The 26,266-nt window shown below is 42.1% G+C and overlaps 1 protein-coding gene across 2 annotated transcripts in view; it reads right to left on the bottom strand.

The window, feature by feature from the left end:
- Positions 1 to 26,266, bottom strand: part of FOXP1 (forkhead box P1) — an 86,391-nt gene that overhangs the window by 42,206 nt on the left and 17,919 nt on the right. For both annotated transcript variants that reach the window (XM_059480450.1, XM_059480451.1), the window contains 2 exons: positions 20,517 to 20,721; positions 4,715 to 4,819 (listed from right to left, as the gene is read on the bottom strand). In XM_059480450.1, the coding sequence (XP_059336433.1) occupies positions 4,715 to 4,819; positions 20,517 to 20,721 (310 nt within the window). The remainder of the gene's footprint in view (positions 1 to 4,714; positions 4,820 to 20,516; positions 20,722 to 26,266) is intronic.

Below are 26,266 nucleotides of genomic sequence, written 5' to 3'. Positions count from 1 at the left end.
CTAAAAAGTACCAGTTATACATTTATGAAGTACCAGCAATCAAAATTATGGATTTTCTAAAAGGTTTTTAACTACTTTTATTGAAAGGAAAATCGCTGTCTCAGACTTTTGTGACACTATTGCTAATAATAAATTTTACCATTTAGACATCGCAGTAATATGGTAGACAGTGTCAATAAAAGTATGAAACAAAGATGATCCCTGTCTTTTAAGGAATGCTTTCTGATTACACACCGGAAATTATAATGGGAAACATAAACTAAGTGCACCTTTAAGAGAGGAAAAAAGGGGATAATGCAAGGCGATGGACCTCGCTACATATATCTCATCAGCAGAAGTATTTAATATATATATGTGTGCGTGTGTGTAAAGCATGTATGAAAATAAAACAGAAATAAAGTTACAATACTGAATAAAGTTACAATACTGAATTAAATAAAAATGTGAGAATAAATAATGACCTAATGACAATTGTTAATGACTGTTAATACATACACGATAAAATGCATGATAAGAATTAAAATAATAGGAAAAATAACAAAATAATGGAATAAATAATACAAATTAAAATAATTTTTAAAAATAATTTAAAAACAATAAAATAGGAATTCAGGGGGTTATTTGGAGCTGGCCTGCTGCTCGGCTGCCCGGAGGGGCAGGAGCGGGGCCGTGTCGGGGCCGTGTCGCGGCTGCCGCTGCTCCCGGGGACGCTCCCGGTGCCTCTCCCGCTCCAGCAGCATTCCCGGGAGCACTAGAGGGCACTGTGGGATTTGGGCCACCCCGGCCTCCGCCGCCGCGGGGGTCCCGAGCCCCAGCCCGGCCCGGGGGAGGCTCGGGGGCTCTGCAAGCGGCGGGAGCGGGCCCCGGACCGGGCCTGTCCTCAGGCCTGCCGGGCTCGGCACCGGCGGCTGCCGGCGGGCGCGGCCGGGTCCCCCGCACGGGACGGGGCCGCGATCCCGCAGCTTCCCCCTGGCCGGGGGGGGTCCCGCCGGCCCTACAGAAACCCGAAACACCCACCCGGAGCCCGGCCTCTCCCTGCCCTCGCTGCCTGTGCGATTAAACGGTCCGCGCCGTGCGGATGATTTTAGTGCAGAACGCTCTGCCATGCAAAACGAGCGCAATTAATGCCTTTGAAACAATTTATGATTTCCGGCCTACTTCAACATGTATTAGCATATACCTGGTTTCTTTAATATACACTTTGTTTTTCCAAAACCACAAACATAGTTGCTGGAATTTCATGTGGAAGTGCTTAAGGGGTTGAAAGTTAACACCTTTGTGAGCCGAGCAGTCTCACAGTTGCTGCTAAACAAAAGCCTCTTTGTAGAAGCTTTCTCGAAATGTTTTCTTAACATGTTCCAAGTAGTTTTAGGCAGGCAACTAAAGTAAACAAGATGTTACCATGATAAAAACACTTGTGAAAACATTACAGAGTGCACTTAGTAGTTTCTTTCACATAAACTCCCCTTCGTTTCATCAAAGTTAAATGCACATGAAGCAGATTACCAGCATCACTGCAACACGGGACTGCCACATCTCTCCAAAGGTCTATGTCCTTTCTTTTAAAGAATCTATTTGATTTAAAAATGCTACAGCCAGGATTAAGCACGTCTAAGCCACAATCAAATTATAGGGGGGAAAAAAAAAGGGGGGGGTGAAGAATAATAAAACCCTATTCAGTCTTCTGAATTTTTTGCCCTGCCTACCCTGCTGAATAAACCACCCTCCCTCAGCCGGGATTTCCTGAACAACTTGCTGCATAAGGGGTATATATTCCTATCTTCCACGGTCTTTAAACACATGCAAATGAAATCAAGGATATAGTCAATTTTGCAGGAAAGTCGCTCTGTGCTACTAATTGCTCCTTTCCCGCCTGCGAGAGGGCCCTGGTTAACAGGCCAGACACGTGTGCACCCTCAGCCCTCACCTTGCTCCCTGCAGCCTGGCGGAGGCCACGGGGTCACCGCCCTGACACTGGACTTGTTTTTGTTTTTAGGCTCAGGGAGTGTTCTGGAGCATGCAGGGTGCTGCAGTTTCATTAGGCAGAGCAGCAGTCCCTGCTGCTATCAGTTAGCTCCAACTGATACGGCATCACATGACAACCAATGGCTGATGGATTCAAAACAGAAACACGACGCAACGACTTGCTAAAACTGCAACTTATTTCAAAAAGAAACGGGGAAATAAATGCGTACAATAGCCCGTGTATCTGCTGGTTCTGATAAGCATCCTCCTGTTGGCTGTGAGTGAAAGACAACTAGGATCGTTATTTGTACAGTATTTATCTTTGAAATCAAGGGCCCTGTGGTGTAACTCACCTTGGGAACAAACACTACAGAATGATCACAGAAGAGTGTCAAATCTCTGGTTTTGATTTACCAACAGTTATGATATTTCTTCCTCAGGAGGAAAAGAAATGAACCATGTTTTAGACCTGCGAGTCCTTTTTTCTCCCTTAACTGAAGCATCATTTTATTGGCATACAGGGCCTTCATTCCACATACAACTTCTCTTTGCCTTTTCACAAGGTAAGTGAAATTAAGCAATACTCAATACACAGGCTGTATTTCACTTGGTAAACAAGAGCTTTTCCCTTGAGGGGGCCATCAAAAGAGTGTCACAGATTACACAAGTATCAGAAAGAAACTTCAACCATCTACCTGTTATCTTTTCATTGAGTAATGAATTCTGATAAATGACAACATAATTTTAAGGACAGATGCTCCACAGGAGACATGGAAGGCTACAGTATTTTATGAAGCAACACTCACTTCTTAACAGTGTCAATACAATGCTCAGGGACATCCATTTCTGCATTTGTTCTGAGTTAAATATCATTCTGAACAGTAAGACTTTGGACACTGCAGCATTAGGATGAGAAAATTCAGGTGATTAGGTTGAGAAAGCTCACACAAAATATTTCTGTTGAAAGCTTTCAATGGAGACAAAAGCTAGACTGATAGTGAAAAAACTAGAACTGATGGAGCAGCTTCAAGTCCAACCTGGGCTGGTGACAGTTTGCAGGTTATTCCTAATTACTGACTGCTGCACATTATCTCCTCCAGGTGAACTGGTGGACTGGGTCTGTGTACTGAAACACCTCCAAAATACCATATAAAAAACCAGCCCTACCTCTACCCATGCTTGTGATTAAGAGCTGTGTTTTCTATGCATGGCCACCTCAAGCAGACCACTCAAGATTCCTATGGAATCTTCCTGAAAGCAGCTGCTCTCACCTGGAACACAGGACTAGCACAGGAAGCAAAGGTGGCACAATCTGACCATGTGTGGCCACACACTTTATTCTGCTATCTAAGGCTACCACAGCACCTTTCCCTTGCACTTACAGCAGTAAATTGAGAATTGTTTTAAAGGTCTAAATGCTATAGTATGGCATATGAATATGAATGAGCTGGCAAGTATGGCAAGATTAGCATTTATTTCACTTAAGTGAACAACAGGATGAATTACAAGGAATGAGGCCACCCTTCATGGAAATTTATGACTAGCACCTTCTTATTTTGTAATCCTCTTGTAATGAGAACCTTCTCATTACTGTACCATTCCCCACTTGTAATATGTTTATAGTAGGACCAGCGCCGCTCCTAAGAACTCAGGAGGGTTTTGCCAGTGAAACCACAACTGGTCCATTCTGTTCTGAGAGCAAAACCCTATCTGTATCATCTAACATCACCCAACAAACATCCTCTGCTTGCTTTTGCCCTTCCCTCCCTCACATTAAAATCCAGGGAACCGCCCCAGAAACAGCAGGTACAGCTGAACCTTATGGGAGTAAGTCTACTTATTCATCCTGAAGAACTTCATGTATTTATGTGGACTAAATTCACGAGATGACTATTCTAAATGGGAGAAAAATTTGTCCCTCTGTGCAATTAAATCACAAATATTGCCTGAGTGGCTGGTCTTTAGTGATCTTACAACTGACCAGCCACAGAACTTGAGCCAAGATCAGGGACAAACCTTCAGCAACCTGGATGCACCCACAGCATGTGTGTACCTGGTGTCCTACCCAGACAAAGAATTCTTTTGTGATGGGAACAGGGGTGAGGTTGATGGTTTAGTTGTGGAGCAGCCATGTGTAAGCTATTAGGGGTCTGAGGACCTTCCCAGCATCGGGATGCACGCACTACCACACACTAGTCCATAATGCACTGTTTATGCAACGTGTAAAATTGTGTTCTTTGGCAGAAAGGAAAAGGTCTGCAGCAAACTGCAGGGGCCCAATTAATATAATTATAGTTTATTTTTAGTAGTGTAGACTTTGTTCATTAGTTACTTATTTGACATAAATTAAATTTCATGTGATGTTCTGCAATTCTCTGTTCAATTATGGAGTTAATTTAAGACTAGATTTCTAAATTAAAGTGAAATCAAGGTTAAAACAAGGTTTTATTATTTACATGATCGATACTGCAACTTAAAAATTATTTAAATAAAATAAAGAAAAAAAAAACTGCGGAACTGCAAACGCTATTTTATAGCAATACACTGAACAAGACCATCATTTCCCCATGGGGCTAATTTACTATCCCCTGTTAAAACGTTCTTGAGCCTGATCCAAAAGCCACTGAAGTGAAAGGGAGCTCTCTGTTGACTTCAATGGGCTTTGCATCAGGCCCAGGGTGAGTGACAGCACACAGAATTTCAGGGCATGCTTTCTGTACAATGCAAGCGCCAAAAAAACCATCCTTACTTTAGGAAGGACTGGAAGTCTTCACACACTGCTTCACAGCCCGGCCATTTGCATACGCCGTGTCCGTACAGCGGGTGGCTGTGCGAGTGCTCCTCGTGGGGTAAACTGCAGGGGAGAAAGAGAACAGACAACAAGTGCTGTAAACTGAAGGTGCTGCAACAATTCATCCTCACAAAGACTCCTGAAGAGCAGCAACCACCACATCCTGAAGCATCCCCAACATCTCACGGTACCCGCCTGATTCTTGCCCATGGTTTTTCAGAACAGAATTAAATGCCATTTGCAGTGTGAAACATGTGTCATTCTTACTTAGCTATCCTCCTACATTTCATTCATTAATTAAGAGGTTTGTAAAGAATTTAAATTAACATGGACGGGGGAGAAATCATTTGACAGACCTGCTTAATATCCTGCTTGATATTTTGCTAAAAAATTTATGAACATTGCATATTTACAACTCAACTTCATCGAGAAGTCATCTCCATACAGCAGTGTCCCATTACACCACAACACAGCTGGACCTGAGGCTTTCCTCATGGCTACAGAAAGGAAAAGCATCAAATTTGCAGCCTTGGCTTTCCCACCATGTTATTTATTTACTGGGTTGGGGTTTTTTCTGGTTGTTTTTTTTTTCCTTCTTCTTACAGGCTGTTTCACTGCACAAATACAGCCCCCTTACATCCCAAGAAAAAAGATTTGGGATGTATTTTCAAATGCAAAATTCACCATAAAGAAGAAGGGGCATGCAATCAAAGGATTCCTCAGCACGAGGGGTTAGGGGGGACTATTAACCTCGCCTAAGATTGGGCAGGAACGTCACGGAGCCTCCTAACTACTGAACCCAGGGTTAAATCAAAAAATTCATACGAGCACTAAGGGGTTAATCCTTCAGCGGGATTCCAATCAATACGTAATGATTTGGCTGCACTGATCCAAGTCATGAGAGTCTTTGATCCAGGCCATGTGGTGCTCAGGGAAATGTATCTGTTGCACTCACTGATGAACCATATTCTAAAATATCTTCTTTATTCGACTTCTGCATGGAAACTTCCTAAGGAAAGGAATTATTCTTTGCAACAATCTCCATAACCTTAGATGACTTTAAAATAAAAATGTCAAAATAATATTGAAATCTCTATTTTATGCTCACACATGTATGTATTTTTCATGGCAAATCTTTTTGCTACAGTATGTCTGTGCTGTATTATGGACTTCAAACATACACAAAGGATATGAACACATACAGGCATCTAGGTGTGGCTTTGATGACTTACTTCATCCTGGATTACAGGTAACGTTATGGATAAATGCCTACTTTTTGTTATTTTACTTTTACACACACCTGGAAATCCTGTTTGTTTTTCTTCTCTAATATTACCTGTCTGTGCACTCTGACAAAATTGTGTTCTTGTATTATTTCACATGCACTGGGTAGCCAGATCCCTGTAAATACACTCCTGAGATGTCATCCCAAACACAAACTAGTTGGAAGAGAAATTCCTGCCCAGATTATGCCACTTTTGACTTTAAGATCAATGAGAATCTGAAGATTACTGAAGGTGTTTTTAAAAATTATTTTACATTGAAAAAATAATTTTAAAAGTACTGACTAGAAAAGGAATTATGAGTTTTACATGAATCTAATTAATTATTTCATTAATATAATTTTTGGCTGTTTACAAATAGCCCTTCAAGCATAAATATATATATGTGCAAGGTAATTTCCTAAAAAAGACAACAGTAGATGAAGAGCCTTACAAAGGCCTTCTCTATATACAAATACTACACTGGTTTAGCTGAATCAGTCTTTTAAAAAATGTTCAAGTGAGGAGAATCTTGGTAAAGTTTTTAGAAGAACTAAGAAACCGATGCATTATTTGCAAGGAAATTTAAAAAATGCTAAACCACACATTTCCTCAGCTAAGGAAGAGGCAGAATGGCTAAAGTACACCATGCACCCAAGCCAAAGAGGCATATGGTCAAACATCCTCTATATACATCTGAAAATTCAGAAAATAATGGGGTTTATCATCTGTTTCTATACCTGGATACAGCAAAGGGTGAGACAGTGGGCTTTCATGTTAACACTCCATTTAAGTCCATAAAGACTACATATGAGAGTTATGATTTCAGTGTGTTTGGAAGAAAAAGGAAAAAAAAGAAAAAAACAGTGAAGCAGTGTATGAATCTGCCCAGTGCATGTTACCCATACACTGGGACTTGTGATGGCCAAGTAAGGAGTCAGTCCCCCATGGGGTTTAAGCACTGTAAATCTCATTATAATATCAACAGGAGTCACATGGCTTAAACCCCCAGCAGGGATTTTTAAAGTTTCTCTGTGAGAGCCTAAAGGCCATGGCCAAGTCAACGGAAAGAGCCCTACCGAGATTTGTATTTATTTTTTAAATCCAAGTGCAAATCTCTTTTCTTTCCAGGGAACTTGCACAAGACAAGACAAACTATGCAGGACGTGACACCCTGGTATTGTGTCCAAAGAAAATGATGGAATGACCAAGACAGTATCAAACTCTAAATGATGCTCAGGATGTCAAAGGCTCGTGCTGTCAATAACCATAAAGGCTGGTGCTGACTGTAAATGGGAACTTAAAAGGTCACTTTGCTAACTCGATGCCACGCGTAACACGCTTAACACCTACGCAGAGCTTCCACTGCCATTCAACCAAGAAGAGGAACTACTTCAACTTACCAAAAATAAGACATTTCAAAGAGAAAAAAAAAACCCTCACTCCTGCAAGACAAACGCCAGCCCTCTCTGCAGGCACTGTGCCATTCCGAAGGCAGCAACTCCCATCCTGCCTGGGGGGATTTCAGCCATGCCTTTCGGTGACCTTTATGTGTCAGTATCAGATTACTGCTATTTTATCCATCCCACTTTTGAAGATATTATAGATTGCCACTTGTTCCCTGACAGAGCCTGAAGAAGCACCTCAAAACAAAACAAAGAGCAGGTTTATACAGAGGCGGATGTAACGCACAAAGGATACAGCCAGTGGAAATGAATGGAGAACTCTGCTGAACTGATCTAAGTACTCACTTTGTTTGGGCAAACAGAGGTGGAAAAAGATGATTTTAACCCAGTACATAAATAAACAGCTTTGTGAGCACGATGCAAACCTATAATCTGAAATTGTTCACTGATTTTTGCATGCAAGCACAGCTTCTGTAATCTGGAGGTATCCTTGGTCTCGGAGACAGACTTTTAGAAGATCATAGCATTGGCAAGCAGAAGCAAGTTTTAGGTCTGTTTGATTTCTAATGACACATTAGAGTAGGTGTTTGTTTCTGTCACTCTCTCCTTCCCAGGAATGCATATTCATGGTCGGGTACTGGTGATGCAACACTAGTTAGTGGAAATCATTTTATAACAAGACATAATTTTCAAAGTACTGAAGGAATAAATGACGTAAATTCAAGACAACGTGGGGTTTCTTTCTCTTCATAAGGTACCTGCATAAAAAGTAGTTAATACAATAGAATTACATCCAAATAATGCAATAGTGATGCATTATTACATTGAACTACAGCAAAGAACACTCTGGCAAATGAAATGTCTTGCATAAGTCACTTATTAATGACATAAAAGAGAATAACAAAATCCATGTATGAGACTAAAAACTGTGTAAGTGTCCACTTATTTTGTGCTGCTTCCAGCTCTGTTTCCAGTACAGAGGGGAAGGGAAAAGGGACAGGCACTTCCACAGCTTGTCTGGGCTTGCTGGATAGAGGAGGGGAAATTTAACCTCTTCCTTCTTCTCCCTACACTGCCCCATAACCCCAAGGATCCCCACAGGGTCTGGTAGCAACTTCACCTCCCATTCCTACAGGGATGGCTGTACTTGCACAGCCCACTCCTGCCAACCACTCACCTTTTGGAATACACCTGCTGTGCTACAGCACCCTGGAAGAACAACACTCTGGGACACAAGAGCACAGGAGACAGAGACACCAGAGACAGCCAAGTGCTGATGAAGAATAAATATGACACCCCATAGTGAGATGGGTATGCTGGATATTGGGGAAAGCAGTGACCAAGCCCCAGCATGAAAGCTGCCTGTTCTTTAAATGGTTTCATTCAACTCCTATTTATTAACCACTGGGAACTGTGTTTGTATACCCACTAGCAAAGAAGTCATAGGTAGATACAAAATCCAGCTAAGCAGAAGCCTCAGTGTCTGTGCTTCTGCCACACAGTGGACCATATTTTAAATATTCATGATGCTGACATACTTCGTAATTCCACTCTCTTTCTTCCACATCTGCTTGGGCCAATGATCTTTGCCAAAACACTGGGGGAAGTCAGTGATGTAGAGAAGCATCCCTGACTTTCTATTACATTTATGAAGCATCTGCTCACGTTCTAACAGAGCTCAAAACATGCCTGAGCCACCTGCACGTTGAAAAATCAATACCATGTCTCCTGCTTTCCTCCTGCAAGGAGCTAGAGCACAGCACCCTCAGAAAGTGCAGAACTGCCTTTTTAATTTTACTTTGTTCCTCAGGGTCATTGGGAAGTGACCTCATCTTTGCCAGCTGCCATGAAACTGATATCTGTGTAGAGCCCGGGCAGGAGCATGGGGCTCTGTCTCACACCACATTCCCCCTCTCTCTGATTTAAATGGCACAGCCATTGAGGCAGAATGCCACAATTTTGGTCCTGTACAGGAGAAGGAGACACACACCTGGGAAGCAACACGGCTCTCCCAGAGTTGTGACTGCCTGGTGAGCTCTAAAGCTCATCAGAAGGCACTGAAAGAGTAAGGCTGCTGAAAAAGTCACAATTTTCTGAGTCAGAAACACTCGCTGTAACTGATTTTAAAGTGAAACGGAAGAAGTAATGATTAAATCATTGTACAAACTGTGCTCAAGTGCAAGTTCCTGCCTTCGTGAGAGAATCAACTGAACACAGATGCAAAAATGTGTTTTGCAGTGAAGCTCCACCGGTGAAAATCTCTTCAAATTCTTAGTAAGGTGGCACAGCACCTCTTTCCTCTTTAAACTGTGAATTAAAAAAAACCCCAACCAATAACTAAAAAAAAAAACCAAAAAACCAACTTCTAGATACTCAAGCTCCTGTCCAAGCCTCAGAAACAGCCCAGGAAGCAGATATGTGATCTAAACGGGGCTGTCTGGGCAGGGTGATGCCTCCCCATCACTGGATAAAGCTTAACAGAAAGTCATGGGCCTGCAGGAGAGCTGGAATTTGATGTGAGTGGTCAGTGACAGTTCTTTCTACAACTGGCTTGCAAAATTTTGGATGCTTTTTAGAGGAGCACTTCTCCTCTTCGTCACTTTAGTCCACATCCAGGCCTAGGACTGGAAGCAGCTCATGTTTTACATCAAGCCCTATTGGAAGTAACAAGAGGTTATATTACATTTTAAATGACTACACCAATTTAAGACAAATCAAGTTAAAACTGCAGCCCACAGGCTGAAATCCTCTCCTAATCGGTGTGCACTAACTTTATACTCCTGCAGCATAAGAAGGAAAACAGAAGTGCTGTTATAGCACGAGGCCACCTCTGCATCCCAAATCACTGCTCCCCATTTATCCCTCTTGTGGCACTATTCCCTAAATTCCCATTCTGCAAGGAGAACACTGGAGAATCTGCAGCAAGACTAAGACAAAATCTGGCTGACATTCCCCTTCCCTTCTACCCCCACTCTCACTGCAAAGAGCAGAACCAGACTGAGTAATTATAAGCATCATCCTCTGGTTTTGATCTATCCACTGATGGTCTGGATTATTAATCAACATTATGACCCTCCAGCACTCTAACACATTCTCCTTCCAGTGGCAGCCCCTCTCCCAGCCCTGCAGGAAAACTGCTACAGGGCCTGAACAGTCACTGCCCTACATCCCTTCCTTGGAGAAATTAAATGTATTTCTAGAGCATTTAAAAGAAATGCCCATTGCAAAAAATCCATCACTTATCTCCGGTACAAATTCCACTCCTGCATTTGAATTAACGAGTTTCTCTGTGATTTAAAACTTATTTTTTTATTTCAACCTTGTGCCTAGGTACTGTGGTGAAAAGTACATCAAATATACCCAGACACACACGATTTGAAACGCTGGATTTTAAATTCCAGCACTGCTAACTAATGAGAACAATTTTTTCCTTCTTCTTCTTTGTAGCATCACTTCATGTACTTAGATACCATAATCATATCCTCCTAGAGCCTCTATTTTTCCAGGGTGTAGATCTTTAATTCCCTTTAATCTGTCTTCATAGCCTATTCCCTCCAATTCCTTTATCATCCTAGCTGCTGTCCTCTATATTTGCTCCAGCTTCCCTTTATCCTTTCTGCAAGAGAGTGGCCAATTGTACATCACACTCAATGTGGTTTAACTGGTTCTGCATAAAGTAGAACAGGAAAAAAAAAAAGGACTCGGATGCAACATGCATGTTTATGCCTCCCATGACTGCATTTACCTTTTTGACTAAGACATGGCACAGAGTGTCCCACCTTAATTTCTCAACCCCGATTATGCCTCAGCCATTTCCCACACAGCCGATGCTGAGCAGCTGACGTGTCATGTCAAACCCGCAGTTTGGAATTTTGATTTCCTAGCTGGGCTACTTTCTACTTATCCCTGCTAAATCTCATTTTATTCCTCTCCGAACAGTCTCCTAATTTATTCAGATTAAAACGGATTGATTCAGTATCTTAGTTTAATTAGGAAAAAAATGTGATCCAACCACTTTCTTGGGTTTTTTGGGGCTGGGGGGATGTTCTGTGGGTTTTTCAGTTTGGTTTTTTTTTTAACACTGACTTTTAGCACAGCTATCCCATCCCTCTAACTCACCCAATTCGCATGGCAGAGGGAGGTGGCAATGGCAAAGCTTTGGCCCCAATTCAGCAACCCTTTTAAGAACACACACAAGTATAAAAACACAGGATTAGACCTTGGACTTCACTGAGATGGAGGTGTAAAATTACCAACGAACATACATACTTTGTAAAAAGATCCTGTTTGCCAACCTTATTTTACTGTAATTTATATTCTGTTGTAACATTCGAATTTATAGTAAAAGAAAACACTGAGAAACAAGATCTGTACTTGTTCAACAAAATTCTATTCTGTTACATTTAGAGTTGAGGCGAGTCTTCCACTCTTATATAAACCGGTGATACGTCAACAAATATGATTAACAGGGACTATTCACGTCAGTATTTTTCACCCCTGTCCCACAGGCACAACAAAACCTGCGCAGAAGGTGACTGTCACATCACATCACACACAGCCTGGCAGCTTGCTGGGGGGGCCCTCACCCACCCCACACCCCTGCAGCAGCAGCAAAGTGCCCTTGGGGAAATGTTTATAAAAATATAATTAAGATAAATAATGATTGCAAGGGAGAACTACAGCTAGAGCACTGCATTCGCTCTGCTGCATGCTCTCCCCTTGGAAGAATGCTGTTTGAAAAAGCACTAAGATGCAGAGGACACAAGCCTGCTTCCCCAGGGAAGCGTGCTGAATCATACAGGTAGTGTAAATATCATATGCTGCTGCAGGTGCTAGGCAGTCTATTTGTTTGTGTTTACTAAAAGGCATAACAAATAGTCCCACTAAAACAGAACAACACTTGGCATTGGACTGATAGGTACCAGAGCAGCCACAAATCACATTCATGCAGCTAGATCTGAACTGCTGGGCAACGCTAGAGCTTCACCCTGCTTTTTGGGAGGGCCTCTGTGCCATGATTTGCCCCTCTCAGAGCACAGAGAAGCTCAGCATCCTGTCTGAACATCCCACACCCAGAGAAAACCTTGCAACAGCGGGAAAGAAAGCCAGAAAAAGACAAGAAATACAGAACAGACTTGCATGACATACACGGCCAGCTAACATCGTTTACAGCTTTGCAACTTCTGAGTTAATTCACAGTATAAACAACAAGGAAAATGTTTCTTCCGAGCAAGACTTCCTGTAAACTGTTCATTAGAGCGCGCGGAGCGCGGGGCTGTGCACCTGCTGATTAACCATGCGCTCCAAGAATAAACACAAACCCCAGCCAGCCAGATTGTTCTGGAATTTGCTCTGAGCTGATTTTTCTTCCCCCATGTTATAAATTGGATTCTACAATAAAACAAACAGCAGAACATAGGTTGCCGAGAGTTAAAATCTACTTTTTACACTACATTGACCACAGCACCCACAGGCACAGCTACAATGTCTTTCTATGAATGGGACAGATTGCCATATGGATGCAGACACTGAACAAGCTGTACAACTCCTGGCGACAAGTGCCTAGGGGACTGTCCTATATTAGCACCACCTGTGCTGTGGAAATTGTGCTCTGTGTATGAAATGGTATTTAAGGGCCCATCGTGATGTTATTTTTGAGTATACACAAAAAGGAAAATTACAGCTAAAAAGAATTTGCTGGCTAGCGGATCTGTTGCTCAGTTCCCGGGATCATCTCCCAAAGGAATAGCTCTCCTCTTTATTCATGCAGCCCAAAATGACAAGCTGTAACACATATTAGCAGTTTCCCTGCCTGGGCTTATACCATCCTTTTAATGACAAGAATCTACTTTATAATATACATATGTTTTCCTGATCACACTGAAGAAATTACAGGCCTCCTACCTTACCAGCTATACAGAAAAACACCCCATGGCATTTCACAAACATTGCTCCAGCAGCAAGCAATGCAATACGTGATTTTTCCTTGGGCTCCTTCCTTCAACCCTCACTGTGCAGCAGGTAGAACCACAAATCCCAATTACCAAATTTAAATGTGCATCTCGCTACATTGAAAATACAACTGTGTCTGCCTGACAAAAATAGAGCTCCAGATTAGCACAAGATGTTGAAGGAGTGAGGAGAAGAGAAAAGCAGGGAATAGAGGTTTGAGCAGTACCTAGCTGCTCTACAAAAAGAGATTTCCCCCTCTCCAAACTGCAAGAAAAAAAAAAAGATGCCAAGAAAAAGTAAAGTAAAACAAATTGAATTAAAGAAAAACAGTTGTAAAGTGAACATTACAACCTGGGAAAAATGATGTCATTTTATTGAGAAACTCATTTTTTTTCCATTAAACCACAGTGAAACGGATAAAGTTTATACAGCTTAATGGTGGAGTTTTACTTTAAATGCTGCTCAATATCTTAGCAGTACGATATAACATGATATAACAGCTGTCATACTAACTGCTCCATTTTTATTGAGCAGCACAGAAAATAGTCACACAAAAGTCACCTAAGTCCCCTACTTCTACAGCCCTTTCAAGGGTGTTTCTGTTCTCAGATTGTGCTATAGATGTTAAAAAAATAACACAGCTCTTTATCAGCTCCCTGCTCAGCTCCTCAGGACAATCAGACCTGACCAAATTCTGAGAAAGGACAACTTGCACATAGGAGGAAATAAAAAGAAACAGAAATTCACAGGGCAGTAAATGAAAACCAGGTCCCTTTTTAAGAGTACTACATAAACACCTCTAATAAAAGAAGAGGACAAATTTTCATTGGACTTTAAGTATTTAGACAGGAATGTTTTAGTAAAAGTTTAACTGCAAAGTGCATGCAATTAACAGAAAGGCATCAGCTATTTCTCTGGTATGTAAAAATAGCATTAAGCTGTATTAAATGCACGTGTAAGTATCTCAGTTGCAAGAAAAGGGAGGAGATATGCAAAGCACTCAGATATCAAACAATGATCTGTTGGCCAGATGGAGGAATAAAACAATACATATGCTAAAATTTGGAAGAGTTCTGTTAGGCGTCTGCCAAGGCTCACCCAATCTATTTTAAGTGCTTTTTGATACATTAGCTTAGTGTTTGGAGTTGTACAACTGATGGTTGTTACACAGGACCAGAGAGAAGTGAAACGCTGGCGTGCAGGAGCTCCCTGATGCTGGGGCAGCTTCCCAAGCATCAAACCCAGCACCCTGCTCCAGCCAGGGGCCACATCAAACATTCACAGCCTGGTTAACTTAGCATCTCTCCTAGGGAAAAGCAAGTAAAATAAGCTGCTTTTAGCTCAGTGCAGGAATTCCCTGGGAAGCTGATGAAGGAGCTCCTGGGCAGAGTGAGGAGCAAGTGGAATTGTACAACTGATTTAGCACCGCGGCAGACGGTGGGTGCGGGCGACGCACAGGAGGCTCCACACCCGCATCTGAAAAGCACGAACAATAAAAAGTGCCTGATAAGGCTTAAAACTGAAGATTAACAGCCCCAGGTCTGAGTCACAGCCGGTGTTTTTTCAAAGCTGATTACAGAAGAGTGACTCAGAGGGAAGCCTTCAGTAACTGGTGGCATTTCTTTGGCAGGGGAGTGAGTGCCAAGGGATCGGACACTGGGACACTTTGGGCTGTACCTGCACAGAGTACATGGAGATGGCCAGGCTGGGGCCCTGCTGTCACAGTGTCATTGTCACCAACAGCCCAAGCAGCCCCACCGCCATTCCAGGCGCAACGAGAAGGACAGCAGCCATGTGGAAAGCAGGATAGTTTATAGAAAGCCAGCTGGGCCATCCAGGCTCAAGTCTCTCACTCCAACCTGGCTCCACAGCAAGGATGGAGGCACCTGAGCTGCTCAGACCACAGGTAAGAGCACAAAGGTCATGATGGGGTACATGGAGCAGCTAAATACCTTCTGGGAGGAAAAGGTCTAGGAACACCTATTTCTTAAGGGAGAATGAATCTGAGACAACCTAATCCAACACAACCCTGCTCATGGTGAAGAATAATGAACTAAAATCAGCTGTAGGGAGCAAGTGAGGGGAGCTGACACGGCTGAGCAGATCTGATGCTGGCACCAGTGCAGAATGAATGCCAGGGACTAAGTGGAGAGGCTGGCCAAGAGAGGATGGGGCCCTGGGAGCATATGGACTGCAGGCTGAACTGTTTCATCCCAAGCATTAATAATGGACCCAAGTCTGTAATTCTTAATTGTGCTGAATCCTAATGCCCTCATCTAAAGGCCTTGGGATTTTGATGGAGGATCAGCTGGCATGGAAGATAACAACAGTAAAGCATGAGGCATTAGGCCTAAGCAGCAGATCAATGGTCTGCCATGCCATTCCTCACTTCCCTTCAGAGCCTTCTCCAGACCCTGTCCTCCTGCCATGCTGGCAAGAAAAAGCAATTTTAAAATCTCCTTGTTTATCCCATCTATTTTTCCTATGAGATGGCTGCTTGCTTATGTGGAAGGACAAGACTCGAGTGTATGTGGAAAGGGTATAAAGGCAATGAGGGGAAGAGATGGGACTGCTGGCAGATGGAGAAAGGTCTCTTGGACACAAAGCCTTTAACTGCAACTCTTCACCTTACTCCTGGTAAACAACAGATGCACTTCTTAAATTATCAGGTCTGGACCTTCATTAACTCACTTGTTTATGCACAGCCTGCACTATCCTGGCTCTGCTGCAGTCAGTGCAGGATGGTACCAGGGGATGGAACCAGCACAGCTCCACTGCAGCCCCAGACCTCCCAGCTCAAGCCCAAACTGCAGCAATCTCTGCCCACTGCAAAGCACTGATGAATTCTGCCCTGTTCTGGTTTTCCAAACCTACCCACATGGGGAATATTCCCAAGCATGCAGGTTTGAGGATGCCCACTGTTAATCAGGTTCTACAGTTAGTAGCCACTTGAAGTGACTGGCCAAATAAATTATTTCTCCCAAATAAGATTTGGTGGAACAAGATGGAAAGTGGGTACTGTCCCTGACATTTCTAGGCACAGCAGATGTACTTAACTGGCTCCTGTTATTTATTTATTTACTTGTGTAGAGAAAAACTGCTTGTTATTGAAGAAATCCAAATGCTGATAAGATGATGAGAGGTTTGCATGCTGGTTGATGGTCTCACTTTCCCTTATCCTGAATGAATACAAGTATCTATAACTAAATATTTCCCTTAGGGTACTGATGACTGAGGTATGTTTATTGCATTGAGTGAATTTATATATATAATCAGCACAATAAACATTATTAAATTGTCTGAGTAAAATCAAAGCATGAAACACACAGTCAGTGCTGAATTCTAATGATGCTGAATGCCCATGATTGCATGGGGAAAGGATCTTAACAAGCCTTGATTTGAGCTTTGGCATCCGCCTCACAAATCACACGAAATGTTCCCTCTTTAATAGTGCTGAATATTGATAAATGTCTCTGCACGGCACAACAGGGAAGTTGGTCTCTATTGGCAATCTTTACCAAAGTGTGTTTTTTCCTTCTCTACACTCAAGGGTTTACCCTGAATGATTTAATTATAATTTTCCTTGTGTAAGACAAATTAAAGAGGAGAGTAGGAGTGTCATGCCAAAGCAGATTATTTATCTCCTTAACAGATTGCTGTGCACCAAACCCCAGAGCTGCTGCTGCTGCTACTTACAGAAACTGGGCGAAATGTGGGACAAAAGCATAGATGTAATATACATTTAAAGCCCAAATGAATGAAAGCATTAACCCATTATTTATGGCTGGAATTGTTTCATTCCCAGGGAAGCCATACACACAGAGCATGCAGAAACCAAGTGCAGCACCAGTGTTCCCTGGCCCAGAAGGGAGGGTGTCTCCTGCTTTTGAATATATTTTTGCTTTTTGGATGTCCCGAGTGACTCTGGCCATCTACCTGCTGCTTGCTTTTTAGGCACAAAGGGGAAATTTTGCTGTCACTGGGCCCCAAGGACAGCAGCCCCACAGTGTCACCAGAGCTGTGTCCCTGCAGCCTGCGCAGAAGCCCAGCCTGGGCTGGCGGCACGGCGACGCGTGGGCACGCCAGGCAGCCAATGACTACTGCTCCTGCTATTTTAAACCCCTTGTTTAGAACCAGAATGTGTTTTTACCCAAGATACAGAGCAGATCTGCTGCTCGCCTGCTGATTCTAACACAGGTGCCTCCTGTCTCGCAGGTCTGGAGCAGCCTGGCAAGCTGACCTGCGGGATCAGGAACCCCCTAAACACAGCCTGAACTATCCCAGTGACATGTGCCAGAGATGACAGTGATGATAGTAACTCCCACATAACCAGCCTGCCTCCTGCAGCCCACTCCTTCTCAAAAGCCCAAGAGAAAGGGGTTGAAAACAGCTTTACAGCACACCCTAAAAGTTAATGTTACCTGTATATGATTATTTATGGCTGCTGGGCAGTCGTTATGATGTGGCTGTGCTTAACTTTTAGGACACTTACAGATTTTACTATGTGCTTTTTATTGTTGGTTAAATCTAAATAAATAGCTCTTGCTTGTATCAGATCAGAGCTAACATAAGGTTAGCACAGAACGTGCAGGAATGAGGGGAAACCCACAAGTCAAAAACCTTCCCTGGCCAGCCCAGGCTGTGACTTATGTGAGGGGAGGTGGAAGGGCTGATTCCTCCCTGGTGAGTCCTTCCCACAGCCCCATCTGACCTGAGCCTGAGCCAGACTGCCTCCAAAAGTCTCCTTAGATTTGTTGTGCTGAACCAGATGGGTACAAGAACACACACGGATTTAACACTAAGTCCAGCAAACTCATGCTCCCACCAGACCCAGGATTTTTCTAGTCTTAACTTTTGCAATCAAGTAATTATTAAACCCCTGCTTGTGCCTGTGCTCTCTTTTGCAAGCCCACTAAAATTTCACTTCTGTGAGCTTTCAACCATACATGTGATGGCAGAGCACAGCAACTCTTCCCTCCCTGCTCACTCCCCACCCCATACTCCCTGCCTGTAGATAAATATCCTTTCAGAAAGGAAACCAGTGCAAAATATCTCACCAAGAGGAGTTTCTGTGTCACATGAAATCCAGGCAGGCACCAGGGTGCCTGATGAGACTGCAACAAAACCCTTAAGTGCATCAGGAGGCATTCTCCTGCCCGTAGTCTCCTGCTCTACTTATGGATAAACATGTAATTCAATCACTGCAGCAAATGGATGGCATAAAGCCTCCATGTACCAAAGAGAGACAGGACAAAGCAAAGGCTGTAGCCTTCTTATTTGTATTCCTAAATATACCTATTTTGTATTTTGATATTTCAGAGAATTCAACAGATATGCAAGAAAAGTATAAGGCAAGCTTAATAACACAGGTATTGATTCCAGCACTGAGGATTTAGTCTTCTTAACTAAGACAATCTCAAACAATACTATGGCATGCTTATGCCTTCCTAATTAATCTGGAACTTTACTAATAAAAGCGTGTGTATCACCTTGCCTGTAGATCCCAACTGCCTCCATGCCACAACTACAGGACTCAGACACATGGATTTCTAGGTCTGCCCAATACTATACACAGAGAAAATTCTTACTTCAGAACAGATTCCTGTATTTCCACTGCACTTCAAACTGAACTGAATCTGTTTCCTGGTTTATGCCATTAGCACGCAGCACGTGCCTCTATTCAGTGAAAGAAGATCCATCTTGCTGCATGGGATTTTACTTTATATACTCCATAAGAAAAACATAGATAAAAAATTTATTGAAAAGCCATAAACCCATCCTGTTCAGTTCTACGTGCAGCAAAAAGGGAATTAATTGTTTAATAAACACCAAATTTTTTTTAGTATCCCATGTAAGTCTTCATGAAAACCACGTCCTTGGCACTTACATGCATTATAAAGATATTCACTGATGTTCCCACACAAGTCCTTGTAATGGGTATATAAAGGATGCCTTACACACACAGCACTTCTTCCAACAGTGGGTGTGCTCTCCTTTAAAATCTATCTATTTCCAGCAGCACTATTTTCTTAATATCAGAAAAATATAAGAGATATTTATATAGTTTCCCTATCAATCTACTTTCAGACCACCAGAAATACAAACTCTATGGCTTAAAAATTCCATTATCCTCTTTCTAATGAATGAAAGGAGGACGGAAAGACAAAGCCATCGGTTTCCATAAAATCCAGCTTTCACTATTGTCTGCTGTAACGTTTCTAGATGGGCAAAGGGACTCTCCTGAATGCAAAGGAGCACTGCCCTCCTCACTGCGCCCACTCCTCGAGACCCTTCCTCCTCCTACTCCTCCTCCTCCTCCGGCAGCGGCGCCGAGGCTGCAGCCGGCGCTGGCACCCACGGCCCCGGCGCCTGGGCCTGTCTATCTCCCCAGAAGCAAAAGTTAGGTTGTTAGACACGCCTCAGTGAAATCTGGGGGTGTAAAGAAACAAACCTGCAATAAAGCATCCTCTGGAATAAAGCAGAGCCCGCGCCGAGAAGCACGTCAACAGACAACCCCTGATTTAAGCCATTTCTTTTAACAATGCAAGCCGAGCAAGTATAAATTAACTCACACTTTTAAAAGCCAAACAACACCAGTTAGCTAATTTTATCAGCGGTTAGAAAAAAAGAAAAAAAGCCACTTTGTTTTAGAGAAACCTGGTGAACTCAAGCCTACCGTGTCTTGTGAAAGCAGGGAAAACAGAGTACAAAAAGGCAAATATGTTAGATGAGATAGGGCACCAAAATTCGGTAGAAAAATGGGGACTGTACTGACCAATAGATTTTCTTGCTCCCCTCCAGCCCGTAAACCCAAAGCACAACAAGAGCACCACCACCTGTGATACATAACTCAAAAAAACCCCCCAGCTTCTTCACACTTCCCAATACGCTTATCCAATGCACTTCTAATTAGCTAATTGTGCCCACATTGATCCAATTAACAAGCCATAAAGATCTGAACAAAAGGAGCACATTCTGCCTAGTGGAGACTCTATTCAACCACGCCAACACCAGGCAGAGCGAGATGTGGAGGACAAAACCGAGGCCAAGGCGCTTGGCCACCGCTCCCGAGCGTTTCGCCATCGCTCCGGGACGCTGCTCCCAGATGCTCAGGGTGGTGCAAAGCCTGCAGGCACCTACCTCTCCCGTTTAGGAGTGTGGACTGATAGCTGTCCATTAGTTGAGGCGTGTGGGTTGATGATTAAGGAGGTCTTGGAGGGCGCGGAGGAGGAGACGCAGGTGGTGGACAGGTCCAGGCTGCTGTGGTTGTTGCTGGCTGCCTCCTCCGCTGTGTGCGAGCTTGTCACTTCCTTCCAGAGCTGCTGCAGCTCTGTTGGAATCATGCCTGAAACAAACAAATTGGATAATTAAATCAATTAACAGCTAATTCGGCCGTCTTCAAACAGTAATTAAATCAAAGAGTCAGTAAACAAAGCCTAGTGTTAGTTTTGCCTGTGTGTGTTTTTACGCATGTATTTTTTTTTTTTTTAATAACTAAATGCTAATACTGCACTGCATGACTCTGTTATGCTCTGGTGTGACACCTGCAATACTCATGGAATGCAAAATCCGGGCTGTGGGGCAGAGAGATCCACACCACACCACACCTACACCAAATGTCATGTCAAATATTTTGATTTTTTGTAATTTTTACACCAAAGGCCCATTTCCAGAGTCCCTGCTTGGGCAAAAATCGCCCCCACACCTACAGCAAGGCTGAAAGCAAAGGGTATTACTGGCTTCTCTATGTTCAGCTAAGAAACTCAATTCCTTTATTTTTCCACAAATTTTTTGCCTTTTTCTTTTAGGAAAGTGACTACTTTCAAGCCTGTTATTGAAAACAAGAAAGGTCTTAGGAAAAAAAATAGTCAGCTTTATTATTATGACAACATGAACCACAACATGACTAATTTTGTGCTTAAGTTTTAAATGATGACAAATAGCTTTGTTATTAAATACAGTTTTTATTAATCACTTTTAGACGTAAATTATGAATTCATATTGTCTTCCTGAAATGCTTTTCAAATTTTAACAGTCAAATTGATTATACTATGATTATTTCATTAACACACCTATCTTTCTCATTAATTTTGGTTTCTCGAACTGCTCACTTAATTGATGGATGTGTCTACCGAAAAACTGTATAACTTTCTATACAAGTAACACTATTATTACTGTCATTTCTTAGATCGATGCTAATGAGCCATTCAAAAGTAAAATGAAAACAGAAAATAAGATTCAAGAAAAAATAATAATAAAAAATTGTGTTTTTTTAAATGCGCCAAAGTGGACAGCAGGGTTAGGGAGACAACATTAAGTAGCTGATGTAAGTGAAAACTGCAAACTCCAATGGGCCAAATGGAAGGTGAACCATGTGCTCACGCTGAGATCATGCTTTTGGATAAAGCTGATGTTTGTGACATGATCCAACAAGTCAAGTTTCTCTCACTGCAGACTATTTCAGTGCTCTTTCAGAGAAGGCCATGGGAAAAAATTAGCAGTAGAGACACATCACTCAAATATTCAGGGAAAAAATAATAATAATAATAATAATAAGCCAGTGTCCGTGTGTTTTTGAAGAGGTTTCTCATCAGTGTACTTCCAGCTCATCGTTTGGGTGACTGTTCATTGTTTCACCATGTTGTAGCTCTGGAGCTATCCTAAGGAAACCTGCCATTTTCTGAGTGTACAGCAGCAGCTCTCACAGGCATGTACCTCACCCAACCTAAGGTACTGAAATAAAAAAAATAAGGCAGTATGCATTATATTCATTTGAAACACATAATAAAAAATGCCAAGGTCTAAATTTAATTTATTTTTGTCATTTAGAATACAATGGATAGATAATCATCTCAACGTGATCAGCCAAACATCTTTACTTTGCTAAACTGTTAAAGATTTTAATTATGCTAGCTTTGGAGAGCACTGGTCTAATGAGGCGATAGACTCCAGAGAATCTAAGTGGTTAAGAACTGTGAAATGAGTCTGATAGGATTTTTTTATATTCACCGTGGATCGTTTGCATATCAAAGAGGAGTAAATTATTGCACGACAGACCAATAACCTTCCCCGCCTTTCCCAGAGTAGCATTAACAAAAACAGTTGGTCTCCGGTAACGGTTCGCTACAAAAAAATGCTGAAATCCTTAAGTATCTGCAATTAATATATATTAGAGAAGAGGCTTCAATTTATACATTAAGTGATCAGATATTCTTAGGACACATCCGTTTCTCTAAAGCCCCGTCATTTTCCTTTCATCAGCCCCAAACGCCAATTATATTTTGATGGATTTTGTCCCAAATGAGCATTTAGTTATTAGACATATTCAATTATTACTTGTCCCCTGGAATTAAACCTCTGAGCAAATTAAACAAAGAAAAAGGTCAGTACACAAGCCCGTGTCCTGTTTTGCTGTGTGGGGGCTATTATTTTCAAACACCTTGCAAAGTGACAGTGTGGGATGTATTTTTAGCTAACACGCTTGACAGGACTGTCTGCGCACTAACAATTACCTGTGAGCAGGGCTGACCCTTACACACTGTTTACTCAGTTGAAACAATAGTGAATAGACTTGTCTGTTGATGATAACATATTGATATGAGAACATATGAGCCGACACCTATTTTTATTTTCCAGAATAAGCAAATAGGGAAAGAATAACTGGCCTTTTTTCACTTTTTTTTTTTTTTAAATCTGGATTTCTGCAGGTTTTTAATTAAACAGAGGCTATCATCCACTCTCCTCTCCCTGCTCTCCACTTTCCTTTCCTCCTAGTCACTTCTGGATCTACCAAAGAAAAGAGTGAAAATGTTGCAGCCACTAAAACAGACATACACACGATATTTATGCCTCTAAAAGTCAAAGTGTTTCATCCAACTTCCCATACAAGTGTAACTCCCATTAGTACTAATAACAACTATACCACAGATGGAAGGAAAAATAAAATATACCCAGTTGTGTGGGGGAAAATGCTGGAGGTAGTAAGGATTTTAGGCTGGGTGACATTAATTTAAAGAGCTAACTGTGATGTCATACATGTCTGCACACAACCCCTTGCCAAAAATTGATTACATCACCTGATTAATAAAATAAAATTAGAAATAGCCTCTCTCCTCCTGCCCTAAATTTAGTTCCTTTAGAATAATTCTGGAGAGAATTCCTGACTAGCCTGTCGAACTGGGCAGCTGAAAGGTATGCTCATCACTCATCCAGCAAAATGGTTAAATAAAATAATAGAACAAATGGCAAAAGCAAGTCAAATAGATCCACAACCACTCGCAATAAATTATGTAATTTACCATTTAACAGTCTCATTTTAGCAGTGAGAGCTAAATTCCAAGTCAGATTCCCAGAACTGCACTGCAATTACCCGGGATTGCTGTAACTTCCTACAGACCAGGAATGGGATTCAGACCTGGAACTGCCAAATCTATGGGAGCAATCAGGCACCCGGATGTCTCAGTCCTATTATTTTCACTCACTGGTGATCTGAAGTGTGATTTGCAGTTTCATTTTGAAGATACTGAAGATCTGACTCTTGCAGCTCAGAACATTGCTGAAATGGGGTTTATTTTAAAATTGCTGCTATGTACAGATGTAAAATCTAGATTACAGAAGTGTCTAAATACTAAGCAGCAAAGATTACACAAATATAGCATTAAAGGATGTGCTATTTTGTTTAAGATAATAGGGGAGCACTAAAAACTAAAATGAAACTAAAATACAGATTTAAACAATCTATTAGTTCTGAAAACATAACGAAAATGTCACTTATGAAGTAGCATTTTCTCCCTGGAAACATTTATTACTATTCTAGATACTTAAGAATAAAAGCAAAATGTTTTTTAACTGAATTCACAGCTACATTTTCTAGAGGGATGATTTTATTTCTTCTATACACACATTTACAGTATTTGTCTCAGTCTTGCAAACTGTTCTGGAAACAAAAGGGCATGAGAGATGTAATTTTTTTTTTTAATAAGAAGTGTCCATTACCAATTACTTTAAACTATAGCCCTGGCTCTTCATTGCATTTTTCAGGACAACTAGTCCTCGTGATTATGAAAGAAAATGTAGGCACAGGTTTAAAAAATGTATGTTGTGGGGACAGTTGACAGATTACCGCTCACGGAACTCAATTTCCCAACCCCAGGTATCACCGGCTCAAAGACAAACAGAGTTGCTCAACCTCTTTGTGTCCTTGTACCTCCATACCCAGGTGACCATGTTCAAGCAAGCAGAAAGTTGATTTAAACCTCATAATGACATCAGTTTTAAGCCATCGTCTCTCTGATAAAAAGGAATAAAATATCGTGCTGGATTGCAGCGCGCCTCGAGTCCCTCTTTCCTGCCGGCTCCTGCCGCCCCCAGCGCTCGCAGCTCATTTCCCTGCCAGAACCAGCCCTCTGTGCTTATGTTTGTGCCGTGTCTGCCGTGCAAGTCAGCACCCCTCAGGTTTTAAATACGCTCCTGGGCGAGGACTAATAGTTACACTTCCCTGCTAACCATATCAATCAATGCCACGACGGCTGAATTACCTACTGGTGTCTCCGATGTGTTACCGCACAGATTACACTTCATGCATCACCACATTCATTTCTTTCACATTACACATGAGCGTGTCTTGTCACTGCCCAATTGCCCTCCTTTGGACAGCTTAACTGATGGACTATACAATGAACCTCACTGAGCCAACTTAATGGTATAGGAGCTGTGGGAAAAATTAGCAAGGTTGAAGCCTGAGTCCGGTGGGTGTGTGGGAACAGCCCGGGATGCTTCCAACAATAAATCTGAGGCATAATTAATGCACGTTACAACATCTTGCGAGCAGAAATGGCATTTCATCTACATGCCCTTTTTTCCTGGACTCATTTCACACCTTCTCCCCATCACTTTGCATTGATGGTGACTGACCAGGTACGCCCCAAGCCTGATCCTGAAGCTCCCAGCTGGGCACCACCTTCCCATGGATCAGCCTCCAACTCCTGCACAGTGCTGCTCTACACCAGGCATCCAGTTTTGGGATACTGGGAAGTTGAACTGAGATGTGGGGAGTCAGGGGCCAGGCCCCCAAAAGCTCAGCCTCTCAACACAGGGCTCAAATACCTTCCTGGGTCTGGTAAAAATAAGCCTAAATAAAGCACGTCAGCCACACAGCAAAGCAGACTCCACTTCCCAGTTTGGCCTCTGTTTATCCATATAAGTTAATATTCACCAGCCACCTCACTCTCCTTTTTTACAGCTATGTACACAGAAAAAAAGGAGGGTGAAGAACAGAAGCAATTTTGTCTTTTCGCCTCCATTTAAGTGAACAGAGCTGAATGTAAATTCATTGTATGATTTAGAAACTAAGAACAACCCTAAGGCTGCTTTCAAGATCCCAAATCATTCAAGCTGGACTGACTCAAGCTATAAAGGTGAATGTTCAAATTTATTATGGGGCAAGGGAAGGAGAAGGCAGGATTATTCAGAAATACCAGCATCATGATTGATGCCATGGCATGCCTGAACTATGCCAACTACAAACAGTCTGCTTTAACCACAGCAGCCAGAGCTCAGGGAAGTCTGTTGAACTGTCCCACGGCTTACAGACAAACCCAGTTTAAAAAGTAAAATAATAAATTTAAACCAAAAAAGAAAAGAGAGAATGAAACCCCTAGGTTATAATCACTGTGAAAAGTATTGTGGATTTAACTAGTGCTTTCAGTGTATCAATGTATTAAAAAAATAAAATAAATTGGGATTTCAGCAAAGCAGTAACTTCTTGCAGAGTGCAGGACTGAATAAAGATGTAGGAGGATCTAATTGTCAATAACACCATTAGAATTAAATGGAGTTAATCCCAATTTGCCTCAGTGTGGAGGAAGGAACAGAAGCACCGAGGCAGTGAC

The sequence above is a fragment of the Ammospiza nelsoni genome, chromosome 11, assembly GCF_027579445.1.
Source record: "Ammospiza nelsoni isolate bAmmNel1 chromosome 11, bAmmNel1.pri, whole genome shotgun sequence".
NCBI classification, from domain to species: domain Eukaryota; kingdom Metazoa; phylum Chordata; class Aves; order Passeriformes; family Passerellidae; genus Ammospiza; species Ammospiza nelsoni.
This window is presented reverse-complemented; position numbering and strand designations above follow the sequence as displayed.